The sequence below is a fragment of the Scardinius erythrophthalmus genome (genome assembly GCF_964197995.2).
Source record: "Scardinius erythrophthalmus genome assembly, chromosome: 1".
Taxonomy (NCBI): Eukaryota; Metazoa; Chordata; class Actinopteri; order Cypriniformes; family Leuciscidae; genus Scardinius; species Scardinius erythrophthalmus.
In genome coordinates this window covers 74143674-74162236 of record NC_138221.1, presented here as the reverse complement: position 1 = coordinate 74162236, position 18563 = coordinate 74143674, and the positions used below count along the sequence as shown (strand labels likewise).

The 18563-nt window shown below is 37.6% G+C and overlaps 1 protein-coding gene across 3 annotated transcripts in view; it reads right to left on the bottom strand.

Annotated features, from left to right (window-relative positions):
• Window positions 1-8315, bottom strand: part of LOC308689805 (NACHT, LRR and PYD domains-containing protein 12-like) — a 75772-nt gene extending 67457 nt beyond the window's left edge. For all 3 annotated transcript variants that reach the window (XR_014030065.1, XM_081363815.1, XM_081363816.1), the window contains exons 1-7: window positions 8101-8315; window positions 6458-6586; window positions 5378-5482; window positions 4918-5022; window positions 4570-4654; window positions 4103-4298; window positions 2178-4008 (exon numbers count right to left, since the gene is read on the bottom strand). Coding sequence is in view for 2 of the 3 variants with exons in the window: in XM_081363815.1 (XP_081219941.1) it covers window positions 2178-4008; window positions 4103-4298; window positions 4570-4654; window positions 4918-5022; window positions 5378-5482; window positions 6458-6516 (2381 nt within the window). In the remaining variant the exon portion in view is untranslated. The remainder of the gene's footprint in view (window positions 1-2177; window positions 4009-4102; window positions 4299-4569; window positions 4655-4917; window positions 5023-5377; window positions 5483-6457; window positions 6587-8100) is intronic.
• Window positions 8316-18563: the final 10248 nt, after the last annotated feature.

Sequence of the window (18563 nt, the reverse complement as noted above, 5' to 3'; positions counted from 1 at the left end):
TTTTTAATACTTCCCTGTCACTAAATAAATATATTGATGTTTTACTTCTTTAAAATCATTAAATTTTTTTATATTTTGTGAATCAGTGATGATGTGGGCTTATTTGGAACACAAGCAGGCTTAAATGGTGCCAAAAGTACCAATTAAGCCCATGCCAGACTTCTGACTTTATTCCTAAATTATCTTAATTTTATATTCTAAAATGTTCATCAACTAATTAATACAATTTCAAATGAGAGATTAATCTTGCATTTTAACAAATAATTTTTCTTATAAACTATGTCAATATCTATATGGGCAGAAGGTTCACACACACACTAAATACGACGGAGATCGGACAAGGACTGACTGAATAGGGGTGCGTTTCCCGAAAGCATCGTTAGCCAACTATGGTCGCAAGATCCCTCGTTACCAATAGAGTTTAATGGACATTGCGATGAACTTGCAACCATAGTTGGCCAACGATGCTTTCGGGAAACGCACCCCAGAATGGAACTTAAATACAAACACACATTACACTGATTAACAGAACACAGGTGAGATAGATGACGATTAGTGGTCGACCGATATTGTTTTTTTGATGGCCGATGGCCTATGCTGATATCTTAGAGAGCAGGATGGCCGATAGCCGATGTAAAGCCGATATTATTATTATATACTTTATATTTATTTTAATCAATATTTTATAAATTTTAAATAAATTAGAAAACAAATCTTTAAAATAAACATGCTTAGATGGCAACTTCTTGAATCTGCAATCCTATTACAGTATTTTTCACAAATAAAGTAATTGTTTAAAAATATATGAATATGTGAATAAAAAGGAAGCAAACACTGTAACAGGGCACTCAGTAATCTGGTAATATCGTGCGCACTGGTAATCATATTTTTTTCAAATAAAGACAAGGTAACGCTAATATTGCATACAGCACACAGTGAAAACAATATGAATATGACACAGTGGCCAACTGGATATAGCACAGCATATTTTAAAATTAAGGATTTAAAGTTTTTCGATCACGTCTCCTGTGAAGCTGATCTTCTGTTCGCATTCACTCACTTCACTCGACCGTCACTCGCAGTCACACGTTTATCAGGCTACAAATGCACACCTCACAAGATATCACAGCTGGATTCCATTAAATCTGCAAGGTTTGTGATATTAAATGTTTATTAGATATTCAGAGATTTGTTTAAATGATGTAGATGCGCGTTTGCTGAATGTTGACGAGTAAATGAGAAAGTATTTTAGCCTGATTCTTTGCCTTTTCTGTTACAAATAATATAAAAGCAACACTTTACTTTTTCGCATACCATTTACTTTCTTTGTTTACCAGTTCTGTCTAACAAAGTATTAGATATGACTGACAGAGATTGTAAACTAATGAGGACGGAGAATGTAAGTGAGCGTTGTGTGATCAGGCGCCGTCAAAATAAAAGTCTGGAGCGCTGTCAAAATAAAAGTCCTGCTTCCAACACATCGGCCAACTTATCACTTTTCACAATCAGAAAAACTTATCGGCCGATGCCGATATTTTAAAAGTGCCAAATATCGGCCTATATATCGGCCTTGGCGATATATCGGTCGACCACTAATGACGATGATGACTAAACAGGTGACACAACTGAACTGATAATGACAGTAACCATAGAAAGGCAAATAGGAACCAAGCAAAACTCGAACTGAAAGTCCAAACAAACGCTGACATGTGACAGGGACCACTAATATATGATGTGGTAATATACATGTACTTTATTTAAGCCTATTTTATAAAAATCTCAATGTTTTATATTATAACCTTTCAGAATTTCATCTTACTTGTTGGCAATATAAATAACATCTGTACCAAATTACATTATTTCCCTCACATTATTTTTCCACAAGTATGAGTATGAGCTAATATATAATTCTATACAAGTCATTAAAGTCTGGTGTATCATATGATACAAGACAAACATGCAAACATATTTACATGGTCTTTTATATTTTTTCTAAAGGTTTAATAAACTGTCTCCAAAAAAAAAAAAAAAAAAAATTCAGACTATTATTTCATATGTCAGGCTTTACAGGGATAAGTTCATGTTCATGATGAGGAATCACTATAGAGTAATGTAGATAAGACATTTTCATTTTTCAGATGAGAGCAAAACATGACAAAATATATTAAAATACTTACAGAGCTCTTCTGGAGGTTTTGATGACTGCCGATAATCTAATGAGACACTCGTCTGATTTCTTGAATTTCTGAAGCTCAAACTCCTCCAGCTCCTCCTCTGATGTCAACAACACAAAGGCTAAAGCAGACCACTGGGCAGGTGAAAGGTCACCAGATGAGAGACTTCCTTTGCTAAGGTGGGTCTGAATCTCTTCCACCAGAGTTTGGTCGTTCAGCTCATTCAGACAGTAGAACAGATTGATGGATCTCTCTGCAGGAAGATTATCTTCTAATTTCTGCTTAATGTACTGAACTATTTCCTTGTTGCTCTGGTCATTGCCGTCTTGCTGTGTCAACAGGCCTCGTAAGAGTCGTTGATTGGACTGGAGCGACAGACCGAGGAGGAAGCGAAGGAAAAGGTCCAGGTGTCCATTGTCACTCTCGAGCGCCTTGTCCACTGCAGTCTTGAGAAAATCAATCATGGTTTCATTTCTGTTTTCCTGTTCTGTAGACTCATGAAGAAACACACTTGTCTTGTTGATGTCTAGAAACAGATGTGTATAAAGGGCTGCAATAAACTCTTGAATGCTCAAGTGAACAAAGCAGTACATGGTACCAAGACCGATCCCTGTATCCTCCTTAAAGATCTGGGTACACATGCCTGAGTACACTGATGCCTTATAGACGTCAATACCACAGGCTTCCAGGTCTGTGTCATAGAAGATCAGGTTGTTTCTTTCCAGCTGATGAAATGCCAGTTTCCCCAGTGAAAGGATGGTGTCTTTATCCCAGGAAACATCTGGTGTGTATTCTCCATCATACTTTCGGCGGCTCTGCTGGATCTGAAAGCGGAGAAAGTGTGTGTACATTTGTGTCAGAGTCTTGGGAGTGTCTTCAGTGTTTGATTCCTGCAGTGTTTTAGAGATCGCATCAGCCTGAGTGTTTTTCACATCATTATTTCTTTTCTCCTCCAGAATGTTCTGGAGAACCGTGGCTGATATCCAGCAGAAGACTGGGATGTGGCACATGATAAAGAGACTCTTTGATTGTTTAATGTGATCTATTATTGTGTTGGCCTGATTCTCATCGGTGAATCTTTTTTTGAAGTACTCTTGCTTCTGTGCGTCACTGAATCCTCGTATCTCTGTCAGCCGGTCGATGCAGTCAGGAGGAATCTTACTGGCAGCTGCTGGTCTGGTGGTGATCCAGATGAAAGCAGAAGGAAGCAGATTTCCCTTCATGAGGTTCGTTAGGAGAACATCCAGAGAGGCTGGTGACGACACATCACTCAACGTCTCATTACAATCAAACTTCAGAGGAAGGCGACATTCGTCCAGTCCATCAAGGATGAACAGCACTTTGAATTGATTCCTTCTTGTAAGGTTCAGTCCTTTTGTCTCTGGGAAAAATTGAGTTATAAGGTCCATCAAACTCAGTTTTTCTTTCTCCTTTAAGTTCATCTCTCTGAATGGAAGAGGAAATATGAAGCTGATATCTTGATTTTGTTTTCCTTCAGCCCAGTCCAGAACAAACTTTTGCACAGAGACTGATTTCCCGATGCCAGCGACTCCTTTTGTCAGTACAGTTCGGATCTCCTTGTCTTGTTCAGGAGCTTCAAACAAATTTGTGCATTTAACCTGTATCTCTTGTGCTTCATGACGCCTGGAAGCAACTTCAATCTGTCTCACCTCATGTTCAGTATTGACCTGTTCACTGCCACCCTGAGTGATATAGAGATCTGTGTAGATGTTATTCAGAAGTGTGGAGTCACCTTGCTTCGCCATTCCTTCAAACACACATTGATACTTCTTCTTTAGGCCACATTTCAGCTGATGAATGAAGAGCAGCTCATCTAAACACAGGAACAGAAAATAGACAGTTTTAGTCTTCATTTTCTCTCCTACATTTATAAGAGACAATCAGACAGATGATCATGAGTCTCTAACCCTCTAGAGCATCAGCAGCTTCATCTTGCTTCATCTCTCTCAGGTAATGTAGTGTGAGATCAAGAGCTGATTCTGTGATACTGGATCTGTTCTTATTAAAGTCCTTCACAAAGTGTTCTGTGTTCTCTTTGTGTAATATTTTCTTAAACTTCTCCAGCTCATTCTTCAGAAACGTGATTATTTTGCTCTCAAGATCCTACAAACAAAAGTAAGGAAAAAAGACACAATTTAAACCAAATTGTACATCTACATTTGGTCAACACAATTTATTCAATAACTATAAAAAAAAATCCACTTAAAAGACTAACATGTTAACCAGCTGATATTTTTAACAGATAGAAAAATAAAAAATATATAAGTGCTTCAGAGGAAAAAATGGATCTGGAGGAATTCAATAAAATGTCTTTGTTCAATAACATATTTGTTTGTTAGAAATATTGAACATTTATAAAAATGTGTTTTCCTACTTGGAAGATTCCTAGAAGATTGTCTTTGAAATTCTCGTGGTTCCTGTGAGTCTGAACGTCTGAGTCTAATGTCTCATATTGAAGCCTGTAATCAAATAAATCAAATAAATACTGATTTTCCAGGCAAAATTTCACAGAAAGAGAAAAAGCATTAGCTGTGAATACTCTAATAAATATTTATCAGATCAAATATTTATCAGAGTATTCAATAAGAAATATCATGATAAATGATTCAATGATAAATAATGATAAATATTGGATCTAAAAATGTTTCATGATTGGTATTCGCTGATACAACTTTTAAACACAGACAACGTGTGACAAAAAATTAGAAACTTATGAAAATACCTTTTATTAGATGATGGTGTTTTCTCACTGAAGTTTGGTCCTCCACCTTTAGACCGATTACTCTTCAGAGACACAGAGCTGGACACATGTGAGCCTGATCTTACACTGATGACACAAAGAACAGAGAGAAAACACTTTACTACAGGAGATACTTTAGTCTCATTTGAAAAGGTTTAATGTTGCAAATAGTAATTAAATGCAGTATAGCTGTGCATTTGTCCATTTATGACTACAGCCGGATGGATAAACATATATACATGTTTAGTTTCATGATCTATTTTCCATAGTGTATTTGTGTCTCCTTGTGGCTGCCTGTGTAATTGTGTTACTGGAATGAGTTTCATAAGGTTCCCAGAAACTGAGTTTTATTGAGACTTATTGTTTCATTCAGTCAAGTTCATTCATATACACCACTGTAGACAAATAATACAACAATATAATGCAATTACACACAAAATACCTTTTATTAGATGATGGTGTTTTCTCACTGAAGAATGGTCCATGACCTTTAGACTGATCACTCTTCAGAGACACAGAGCTGGACACATGTGAGCCTGATCTTACACTGATGACACAAAGAACAGAGAGAAAACACTTTAGTAAAGGAGGATCAACTGTGTGTGAAACACATCTGTGTCTTAATCTAATCCTCCACAGAAATACACACACTCACACAATTTACTGTTTTATAGTTAACTACTATTTTATTTAACTGGCTCACGTTAGTTTAACGATTTCTTTAATATATATGAGAGATTTAATATGTTAAAAAATACTTCACTCTAATTTATGAGAACATTTCAAGTTTTTGTTTATTGACAGAAATAGAGAGCAGAAATGTCCGTGTGACACAGTTGTGTTCATAGATATCATATAAAGGCTAGATGTCTCGTCCGCGCTGCTGGCCAATGGAGCTCGACATCCGCACACGGCGGCCATCTTACGACAGGGTGCTCGCTCACTCATAACATGGTGCATGTACTTTTAAATAACCATAACTTGCTCAATTTTCTACCGATTTTCAAACGGTTTGGTTTGTTATAAACGTCAGAGATGTAGCTATTATACTGCATACATATGAATAATTATGTTCAAAATGTTTAAGCATTCAGAATTATAGCCACGTTAATAACGTTTGTAAGAAACCAAACCGTTTGTAAATATGTCCAGATTTCCGGTGATACCGGAAGTGACTCCGCCTTAAGACATCTAGCCTTTATATGATATCTATGGTTGTGTTAGCATACTTGAATTAAATTAAGTGTATAGTTGTTTCCTAATGTCTGTCAATAATTGTATGATCTAAAAACTGAAGTCATTTATTTGGATTAATTCAGCGTCGAGAAGGTTATTAACAAATTATTAACTGTGATATTTTCTATAGAGCAAACAGGGCTTTATAGACAATGTCAGAGTTAATTTAAGAAGTTAAAAATAGAAATTGTGCAAAGCATGTGCAAATATGCTTAAAGTTGTGTTATTGACAGGGAAACACAAAGTCCAGTCGAGTTTAAAGTGATGAAAACAGACGCAGTCTTACCTGTGTTTCTCTGAGAGCCTCCTCTGAGAGAGAGAGTCCTTTCCTCTTTCCTCTGACATACTGCAGCTAAACTGACACTGAAAACTGATCAGCACTGCTTTCTGAAAACACTCAATCCTTCAGCATCACCTGGAGATGACACCATTTTACACAGATGAAGAACATCTTATTTAAGATAATAATGGACAATAATGAAGAATGCGGAGTTATCATCAACAACAGCAACAGCAAAAACTATCTATAAAATAAAGTGAGTTACAGACAAATATATTGCCATGTAAAATAACCGAATGGTCTTAATCATTTCTGATTGTTTAATGAGTTTAACTCACTCTAAATATTAATTCATTGGGGAACAGAAATTGTGTTTAAAACTTTGAGTGGGAAAATTGAAGCTGATTTGTTATATTCTCTATTACAGTTTAATATCATATTTACCCAATCTGTATTAATTGTTGAATCATTTGTCATTTAATCATTACTTCAAGTTCACAATGATGATTGATTTCATTACTTTCAAATGATCCTAACATAACTGATTGAGTAAAAGTCAGCAGAATTATAATAGACATACTGTATAACTACTAACCATAATTGCTATATATGAACTGAGATATTCAGTTTAATAACAGCAGATTGTTGTTCATTGACGTCAGGCTTCATCTGTCTGTCTACTGTAAATGTCTGCTTCAAAAATACTTTCGATTTCACATCACAAAAACAACAGCCTAAAACTGAAGAGGAAATGGGGGGAAACTTTCAGAAACATATTCGTTTTCAATAAACCTTTCTCAATAAAACTTCATGTTTTAACTTCAAAAGATTGTAGTTTCTGGCAGATTCTTCGTCTGTTCGGAGTAGCAGAAGAACAGCCTTCTGTAACTTCACATTTAAATCTTGCTTAATACAATATAAAGTTCCTAATAATTACAAACGACTTTAATGGAGAATGTATTAATAATAATAATTATATGAATTTATAAGTATTTTAAACTCAGTAACGCTTGTTGTCAGTCCGCGCGCGTCGTTCTCAGAATCTCTTGCTGGTCTCGATGGATTGTGGATTAAACTCATAAATGGCCGCGAGTGTTATTAGATTTGGAGGCATTGTGCTAAATCTGGAGAAATGTTTTCTGGATCATAGATCAGATCAAATCCAGTGAGTAACAGGTTTGGGTATCAGGGCTCTCATTTATAAAACTGTGCGTAGGATCCTTACTAAAAGTGTACGTGCGCCCGAAAGCCAAAAATGGCGTAGGCCAAAAAAAAAAATCAGACTTATAAAACCGTTCGTCCGTTATCGATTATATTTCATCTAAATGTTTATATCAGAAGTAAAACATATTTTAAATCATTCTTTTATTTATTTAAACTGTTATTGTGAACATGCACTGTATTTATGATTATGACTCATAATGAAGATGTACGGTTCTCATCTGCCGTTAGATATAGGCTAATGCGTCAGTTCCACTAAACGGCCCAGCGCGCTCGCTGGCGCGGACATGTAGGGGATATATGGATGTTTTCTTCATGTGACAGGCTTGGTGAGTGAAATTATAGTTGTATTATCTCTCTGTATATGTATAATTTTCTTAACATGCTCTGTCTAAAAGCAAACAAAACGACATTTAACTCCAGCTCACCATCGGTTCGCCAAACTGCTCCGTCTCCAAAACGTTCGTACACATAGGTCACAGTTTGCGTGCAGATGCGCACATTTTCCCGTCAAGTTTGTTTTTATAAATCACAACTTATGCGTCGGAAGTGTCGTCCGCCTCTCTCAGGGTCTATTCTGTGCGACGCAGCGGTGATAAACGAGGCCCAGATGCTGTTCCTTTCGTTTTCCTCTTCTTCGTGTGTTTCACAGGAGGGTTTGTAACAGCTGAACAGTTGCACACCGACACCTACTGCACTCGAGCGGGATATTATACCACATATATCTAAATCCTGTTTAAAACCTCTTAAATAGACATTTCAGCAGTCCATCTGTTATATTCCCTGTTTCTGGACTATTATCTAAGATGCTGGATATTGTAAATGACTGACATCCTGAGGTTTGCATTTATTATACATTCAATCCTTTTGTTTTGTATTAGGACACACATTATTCATAATTCAAAAATAGAGCTGGATATGGCCAAAAATATCATCATAATTTGTTTGTTCACAATTAAACTCCACAGAGTAAGCTACCTTTTAATTTAGGGCCCACATTTATTATTTATTTTTCTTCCTAAAGTGTGTTTTATTATATCTTTTTGGATTCTATGTTTTATGATTGAATACAAATGTAGCAATGAGTAAAAACTTTCATTTTAAATGTAATCAGACAGTTTCAGTGTGTGTTTGACAGTAGTTTTTCTCAGATGAAACGGGGGAAAGCTTGTGAAGTGCAGCTCTGGAGATGAAGATCATGTGGAGTGTCCTCATACAGTGAGACTGTGTCTGTGTGTGTGTGTGTGTGTGTGTGTGTGTGTGTGTGTGTGTGTAGTAGTAGTAGCCTTTATTGTCACTAGTCACAAGTACCAGCGAAATTAGCCATCAACCTGTCCATACAAACGTATACAATATGACAAGGGGGTAGACAGAACAGGAAGACAGAGCATTGAGGAAAAAATACAGCATAACATGAGGAGAGGTGAGGAGAAAAAAAAGGCAACCCCCAGACTATGCTCCTGTAAGGAGTACAGTTTGGGAACAGTAAAAAAAAAAACCCCAGCAACATTAGCACATAATCAGTACACAACATGAACACACAAGACTTGCAACAGGGGAGGGGAGTGTGGGGTGGAGGTAACCCAGCACAGGCAAGCAGCCATCCGGTCCTGCAGCCATTTTCGGCGCTGGTCACAGACCCGCCTGTCAGACTGGGGGTACAAAGCGTCGAAGGCGAGGGATGGGGGGTGGGGGGGTGATTGCATATCTGTATATATGTAAGAGTTCGTGTATGTGTAGGCCCGGAGAGTCGCTACGCCTGACATCCTAATCTAGGTGCCTCAGTCCGCAGGATGTCATAGCGATACACAGCAGTTGCCATGGAGTCAACCTTGATCAGGTCCCAGACAGAGTCAACAATCAGCAGGTGTCAGTGTGGAGTGGGGGAAGGAACGCAAGAGCGTCTCGCTGCAGTGCTTTCCTGGAGGAGGTTGTTGTTCCAGCAGCAGCCTCGGCCAAGGCCATTGCTGGTAGAGGGGGGCCGAAAGCAGATAAGATTAGGGTTGTTTGGTCTTGGGACGAGTAGCCGCATTCCAATTTACACAGCTCCTGGTCCATTTGGGTCTCCGAAACGATCCATTTGCCTTTGCAAAGCTGTGAGCTTCTCCAAGATGTTATCAATATTTTGGTTCATAGTCACCAAAGTCACAGTCTGAGGGCTGACAGCTCTGCCCACTGCTTCAATCATGACGGGCAGCCTTGTGGGGTTTTGGGCAGCTGTCACCGTCTTCTTAATTCCTCGATAAACCAGGGCAATGCCTAATCCAAACAGCAGAAAACCTGTTATCATGGTTCCGAATAGGTAGATATCTTCAACGTCCTCCACGGAAAGAGCCGCCAGACACACGACCCGCCACCTCTCCCATGCGTCCATCGTGTAGCCAGCTGCGAACGTTCCGGCAGGGGCAGTCAGGTTCCCCCGAACCCAAGCTTCTCGTCGAGAAGATGGTGTCAATTGCGTTGAGAGACCAGTTGATCAAATCCATAATTTCTTAGTTTGGAGAGCAGTGCAGAGAGAGTCTCTCAAAGTACAAGACAGTAGACTAGACGAGACGAGACGAGAAGAGCAAAGCAGGGGAGATAAGGGAGAGGAGGGTAAGAAAAATGCGACCGCCTTCGTTGAGAGCCAAAAGAGAATCTTTTCATCGCATCACATCGTGTGTGTGTGTGTCTGTGTGTGTGTGTGTGTGTGTGTGTGTGTGTGTGTGTGCAGATGCTGAAAACACCGAGAGCCTCATACCTGTTTGAGTTTGTGTAGGAGACTGTTGTCATGTTGATTTATACTGTGTGATAGGCTGTTAGATTAATCCATTTAGACAATCAGCCATAGTTTCATAAAAACATATATAATTCTTTTAAATTTCTCTTTACATGTTTATGTAGATCCCCTTTGTGCAGCTGCAGCCTTTTGGGAATTCACTTCCCAAAAGGCAGGCACCACATAGTCTATCCCAGTGTGTCACTGACTGTGTTGCACTTGGCAAAAAACACAGTAAATAGACAATGTCGGAAGTTCAGTTTTTTTCTTTTTTTTATAAGCCTGAGTTAGTCGTGCTTCTACGGCTGCTGTCTCCTCTGTTACGGCCTCTACTGCGTCCTCATCTGGCACCAGTGTCCAAAGGACGAGACAGAGTTAGATGACCAGCTTTGTGTGAACACCAATTGGCCCTGTCAAACAAAGCAAAGTGGATGAGGAGTTATCTAAAATGATTGCACTGGATTTTCAACCTTTTTCAATCGTCAGTGACACTGGATTTAGAAGATTCTAGAAGGCAATTGATCCCTCATACATTTTACCGAACCGAAAGACTATATCAAACACTCTGATGCCACAGCTCTACAGCAGAATTAAAGAAGAGGTGAAGGTGAAAGTCAGCAATGCCTCTGCTGTGTGTCTGACGACTGATACCTGGACGTCTCGGACAACTACAAGTTTTATGGCAGTCACTTGTCATTTTATCGATGAACATTTTACTCTTTCATCACCTCTTCTTGACTGCTTTTCATTCACTGACCGACATACTGCTGACAACCTGGCAGCCGAACTTAAAAAGACATGTGAAGAGTGGGAATCTCAAACAAAGTGGTTGCTTGTGTGACTGACAATGCCAGCAACATGAAAGCAGCTTTCCGGAAAGCTGAATGGAAGCACTTGCCATGCTTTGCCCACACATTAAATCTGATTGTGAGGGAAAGCTTAAACCACATTCAAGGGACAGTGACACAAGTCAAGAGTGTTGATGAGTTTGTCTATCTATGTTTGTTCATGTTTATGCAGAGGTGCTATCAGCATCTGGATGTGGTGGACCAGTACCTCTTCCTAACCCTGACCCGACCCTGACCTGACCCTAACCCTAACCCTAACCCTAACCCGACCCTGACCTGACCCTAACCCTGACCCTAACCCTGACCCTGACCTCACCCTAACTCTAGCTGCACATTGACCTCTGGGTCCAGATGTTGGTGACCACAGGTGCTCAATCATTATGGCTACTCTAACAAGGTGAACTCAGATCCTGGAAATGATGAGCACTGTGTCATAATCACTAGTCTAACACACACCAGTGTATGGATGTATGCAGAACACATGCAAACGTAGATGTCTACAACACACTCTTATTTCTGTTTAAGTTAGGAGTTATTGTAAAGAGTTTCATGTCATTGTGGGAGAATCTGCACCAGTGGCTGAGCCAGAAGGTTGTCCCAGTGTGGAGAAACCGCATCAGCGTTTGTTGAATTATTGTTATTCTTACCGTAAATTAAATCACCTGACAGTATTTATAACTTGAATTGACAGTTAATTTATTTAGTTTGCAAATAAAGTCTTTCTCCATTCTCCTCTACCTGGCGAACTGCTGTTTAGGTGAGTGCATTTACGTTTACATGTATTAATTTAGCAGACGCTTTTATCCAGAGCGACTTACAAATGAGGAATACAACAAGCAGTTTGTGTCGAGAGAAAGCAGTAGCAGGAGAAGTGCTAGCAATACATGGTGTCAGTCATTGTCTGGAACAGTGAAAGCAAGGAGAGCACTTTCTGTGAAGATGTTTGTTGTTATTTTAACAGTCGTGAGGAGAATGCAGTTAAAGAGTTTCAGAATCAGTATACACAGTTTCTAAAGGACGTTATCGTGTGTGGAGGCCTCGTATCCATAGTGTGGTCTCACTTAAGACAAGCCTCACTGCTTTCAAACCTATTTTATTTATCTGACCTCCTCTCAGAGGGTAAAATAATATCTGTTCTGTTGAGTACAAGGTCTTGTAATATTTTTTGTGTTTATGTCAATATTTTTGTGAGTTGTTTAATAATTCCAAATTGGTTCAATTCATTAATGTGTTGTTTTGTAATATTACATTTAATATAAATGTCTTTTAACATCTACATTTTGTCATTTTATTTGTAGGCCTACTTAAAAAAAAAAAAAAAAAAAACGTTATATCTGAATACAGAAAATGTATTTATTTTATAACAGCATATAACCTATACACTATATTATCAGAGCATGTTCATACATCATTTATATAGAGCATATATGTTCATACCGATACATGGCAACTGCTCAGAATCACTGTCATTTAGAAATAAGATCACGTGGGTGTTTGAATCGAGATCACAATCTTTTAACAAGTAATTGGTCCGCTCTATTATATAGTAGACAAACAAAACTGAAATTTAAGTCATTATTCACTAAAAATCTTTCCCTCTGCTGCAGCATTTAAATGCCATTCTCCATTCTGCATATTTAAACAATTGCAAAAAGCAATAGCGTTTTGCAATCAGTGTTGTCCTGTGAAAAAGCAACCTGTCTTAGCACGCTGTTTTAGAATCTAAGCGCAGATGCAATTGGAAGTTTTGGCTGCACTTGTGTCTGGTCCCTCTTTATAACCACAGTAGGGCTGCTTCTACCTGATCTGCACTCAAATCCAGTCTTAAAACATATCTCTGTTCATTGGCTTTTATTATCTTGTGTTGTTCTTCTCTGCTTCCTTTTATTTGTTATCTTATAGTCTTTTATTTTGTGTTGTACAGCACTTTGGTCTGCCCTGTTGCTGTCATTAAATGGTGAGTAGAAAATCCTGCTGTGATCTGATTGGCTGACTGAGTCTTGATAAAGAGCACCTGTGCCCCCTTACTAATTATGTCAGTCTCCTCTTGTTTGAACCAAAAAGCTGTCGTTCAGACATGGCTTGTGTGGAATTGTTGCGTTGTTGACCATGATTTAAGATTTACAATTATGTTTGTATTTATTAATGGTTTTGTTTATGGGTTTTAGAAACCAACAATTACCATCACTGCCATCTGTGAAATGTCTACTCCTATATGTCACCACAAATAAACTGGGAAAAGTACTTGATGACTGAATGAGTTTTAATGGACCCACCATTCCAGTACCAACAGCCAAATCAGCCTAGAATTTCTGCTAAATTTCTACATGGTCCTTCGAGCCGGAGAGGCTACTGGAATGGAGACTGAGGATGACTGTGTGAAACCTAAACGTTCATCAAGGATTGTAAAACCTCCAAGATGGCACTGTTGGAAACTCAGAATCGAAGACCAGGAGACTTTGGGATCACGTTCAAGAAGTTATTCTTTATTGAGGACTTCGCGTTGACGTGGCTGCAGTTCTTCCAAAGTCTGACTAAGTGGACGTTCTCATACAGTTTATATACATTTAGGGGCAGATACCAAAACTTTGTGATGAGACAGGTTTAGGAACCTGTTCGAGACTGAGAGTGCTGCCCATCCTAATCCACTCAGCATATCTATTCAAATGCTGAGACCCGAGTACAGGACTGGCAGGACTCTCTTGCTAAAACACAAGCTCCAAGAGCCATTAAGAGTTTCAGTAAAACAGGACTGACCAGAGTCTTTTGCTAGAAAACTCTGATAATAATAATTTATACCTAACCTTAACATGCTAAATTCAATGTAAACCTAAACTAAACATTTGAATAAATTTGTAATACAACCTTCTTGAACATGATCCCAAAGTCTCCTGTTCTTCGATTCTGAGTTTAAAATATGTGATATGTTAGATCATGCTAGCAGTATGAATCTGGAAACTTACATAATGGGTGATTTCAATATAGATTGGAATTCTTCTGAATGTCCTAGGAAAATCAAATTAATGAGCACAGCAACAGTGGATTATCACAGGTAATTAATAAACCGACTAGAATATGTATAAAAAGGGATGGCACTCGATCAGCTTCCTGTATCGCCCTAATGTTTATAAATAGACTACAAGTTTGCTCAAATTGCTCATTACCAGTTGGTTTTAGTGACCACAATCTTATTGCAATTGTAAGGAAAACAAAAGTTCCTAAATCGGGTCCAAAAGTAATAATGAAAAGGTCATTTAGAAGATTCAATCATTTACAATATGAAGATGATGTCAGAATCACAAATTGGTCAGAGGTAATTCTACAAAAGGATCCAGAGAAGGCATTTCAGCTTTTTGATCAAACTTTAATGACAATTGTAGAAAACCATGCACCAATAAAAAAGTTTACAGTTCGAAATGTCAACACCCCGTGGTTGGATCAAGAATTAAAAGATCTTATGAAAGAGAGAGATCTCGCTAAACAAGCAGCAATCATATCTAAATTCAAATCGGACTGGCAAATATATTGTAAACTTAGAAATTTTGTAACTAAGGTAAATAAGAAGAAAAGGAAATTGTACTATACTAAGAAAATGATAGAAATAAAACATGATAGTAAACAATTATGGAATACACTGAATAATATATTAAGAGGAAATAATAAATCAACTCCATCTTATTTAGAACATGAAGGTGATTTTTTTACTAAACCAAGTGATATAGCGAATCATCTTAATGATTATTTCATAAATAAAATAAATAAACTTAAAAATACTACACAGCCATACAAGACAGATTTATCAAATACACTGATAAATAAGATGATGGAAAGTAGATCATGTAGCTTTAAATTCAAGAGTGTCAGTGGTTCCAAAGTGGAATTACTTCTGATGAATTGTAAAAACAAACCACCTGGTGTTGACTACCTTGAACATAAGTTGCTTAAGCCAATAGTTGCAATCATTGCTCCTATTATTGCTCATATAATTAATTTGTGTTTTATGGATAATATATGTTTGCAAGCATGGAAAATATGTAAAGTTGTGCCAATACCTAAAAATAAGAAAATGCCTTTCTCTGGGTCAAACAGTAGACCAATAAGTTTATTACCAATTCTCGGTAAAATAATGGAAAGAATTGTTTATGAACAGATTCAGTCTTATTTTATGAATAATGATTTAATTACAACTTTTCAGCATGCATATAGAGGAAAACACTCAACAGCCACTGCCCTGACTCAGATGGTGGATGACTGGTTCAAGGATATGGAGGAGAGGAAAATAATAGGTGTTGTAATGCTTGATTTCACTGCAGCATTTGATATAATTGACCATGACTTACTGTTAAAAAAAACTGGAATATTATGGTTTTTCACGACCCGCATTATTATGGATGAAAAGTTATTTGTCAGACAGAAAACAATAAGTTTACTTTAATGGAAGCTTTTCAAAGGTAAGGGTTGTGGAACATGGCGTGCCTCAAGGAAGTTGTCTTGGGCCGCTCCTCTACACAATCTTTACCAATGACCTTCCATCTGTTTTAGATAAGGCAAGCATTTCAATGTTTGCTGATGATTCCACTATATATTTAGCAGGAACTGATATTGGTGATTTAAATACAAAACTACAAAGAGAGCTACAGTTAGTGGTGGACTGGATAAGGAGTAACAAACTGATTCTCAATGCATCTAAAACTACCTGTTTAGTGGTTGGAACTCCTTTTTCTTTACTTTCCAAACCGAAACTTGAACTCAGCATAGAGCAAAATTCTGTTGAGCAAAGAGAAGAAGCTAAACTTTTGGGAGTGATGATTGATAATAGATTGTGTTGGGACAGACATGTTCAGAAACTGTTAATTAAAATGGGCAACACTTAGTCTGTTATTAAAAGGTGTGCAAAACATTTTACACCACAGATCGTTAAACAAGTACTTCATGCTTTGTTTTTTTCACACCTTGATTACTGCTCTGTGGTTTGGTCCAATACTTCATCAACTAATATAAAAAAACTACAGGTGATTCAGAATAAAGCTGCACGTGTGGCTCTCTCATGTGGGTTTAGATCAAATGTTGACAAAATGCATGAAAGCTTCTCATGGTTTAAAGTTAAAAATAGATTGGTGTATTCACTAATGGTATTTTTATATAATGTTATAACAAACAAAACACCTTTTACTTTATATACAAAACTATCCTTTAGTACTGATACACATCATTATCAGACTAAGCATGCAGTAGGAGGTAGTTTTATTTTACCTATAGTGAAGCGTTAAGTCAGGAACAGAGCGATGTGTGAATGGAACTCTCTCCCAAATACTATCAAACAACAAAACACTCTGTATGGTTTCAAAACATCACTTAAGAAATGTACGTTACAGACATTACAGAGAACAGCTGAGGTGGCAGGGGAGATTGAGATGACCAAATCCCACCTGAACAAAACAAGTGAAGATCTTCAGCAGTGGGTCACAGATGTTCAATTGTGGGCAGCATCAAGTAATTTTGTTACTAAATCTAAAGAAATCATGTCATGTGTGCAAGGGTGTAGGAATGAGTTTGATATTGAGGGGGACTCATTTTATTCAACAATCGTTGTTTTTATTGGGTGGGACCACATTAACTGCCACTAGGGATCATGTCCCCCCTTCCCCACCCGCTCCTACGCCCTTCCATTTGTGAAATTTGAATGTTATAACTTTTTGAATATTATGTTTGTACGCTTATCGTTTTGTTTGCAAACAGCTCCGAGTACCATCAGTTCACATGATCCACAGGGGCTGCAGCGTCTAATGGAAGGCTCGGTCCTTAAAATCCACCAAAAGAAAATGTAGTTGTACAGAGAGACAGGTTTGTGATTGAGTTTTTTTTTTTTTTTTTTTTCATTTTGTAGGATCCTACACATTCTTGTGAAAGTAATCTATGAATCTGAATGGAAATGTCATAATGTGTGTACTTTATTAAAATTATATTTTTCTGAAATCTGTGTTCATGTGTTACCTCCTTGTAGACAGCAACAAAGACAGGCGACGCAAGGGATCTGCCATTGCTAAAGAGAAGAGCAAACTAGAAGAGGCCATAACATCATACAATGCTCTGGTCTCAAATGCAGAGGCGGTGGATCCAGCAGACACCCTTTTAGCACAAGACTTTTCAATATGGCCTTGGGAAACGGGTAGAGATTGGAACAGGAAATATTATTGTCAACGCAGTATTTAAGTTGTCTTTGTCTTCACTTACCACAATAGTGCACAATTAGATTCCATGTAGTTTAGTTTATGTTACATTTATTTATAAAGAGAGAATCAGACTGAGTCCTTGGTCTCTTTTACAGCTGCGCCTTGAGGACAGAATATGTAAAATATAATTACAAGAAACATTATTAAGAATAACAATTACAGCACATTCAACAGAAAATGGTTAAAGTGTAACTCTCGCCAAAATTGAACCTATGGTGTGGTTTTTTTTATGTATTCGAGTCAACCTTTTCATTAATAGCATAATTTGGATGTAAAAGCCACGTTTAAGATTTATTGTAGTTTCATTGTTCTGTCAAATGGCCGTTTGAATTGAAGTGATAGAGTCATTGCTATGATGGCATGAAAATTGCTATTCCTAAAACCCTAAAAAGGCTCAACATAACATGAAACTTTTTTAAAAGTATCACCAGGGGCTCTAGACATGAACTCGAACATTGAGAACATTGTTTGTGTTCAAAAAGTTTACAAAAATGCAAGGTTTTGTAAAAATTATTTTTGCAGTTCGTGATTCCGGTGTCTGCTATTTTGCCAGTCAAAAAGTGTCGATCTCTGATTGCAAAGTAACAGGGAGGAGAGTAAACATGAAAAAGCTCCTAAAGCTTAGTTCCATATAAATGCATGGGTAATCTGTTGTTTTGTCGTTAGTGAAAAGCAATATTGACCTTGTAGTTCCTAATATGGAGTCTGTTCATTCGCATTCGGAGATCGACACTTTTGGACTGTCAACATAGAGGCGGCTGGAAAGAAAAACAGCTACGTTGAGTTGTTCAAAACATTTCTTTTTAGTAAACTCTGTGTACACAAACAATGTTCTCAATGCTTTAGTTCATGTGTAGAGCCCCTGGTGATACTAAGAGAAAAGTTTAATGTTGTTTTAGGAATAGCAGTTTTCATGCCATCATAGCAATGCCCCCATCACTTCAGTTCAAACGGCCATTTGACCGAACAATGAGACTACAATAAATCTTAAACGTGGCTTTTACATCCTAATTATGCTATTAATGAAATGGTTGACTCGAATACATTAAAAA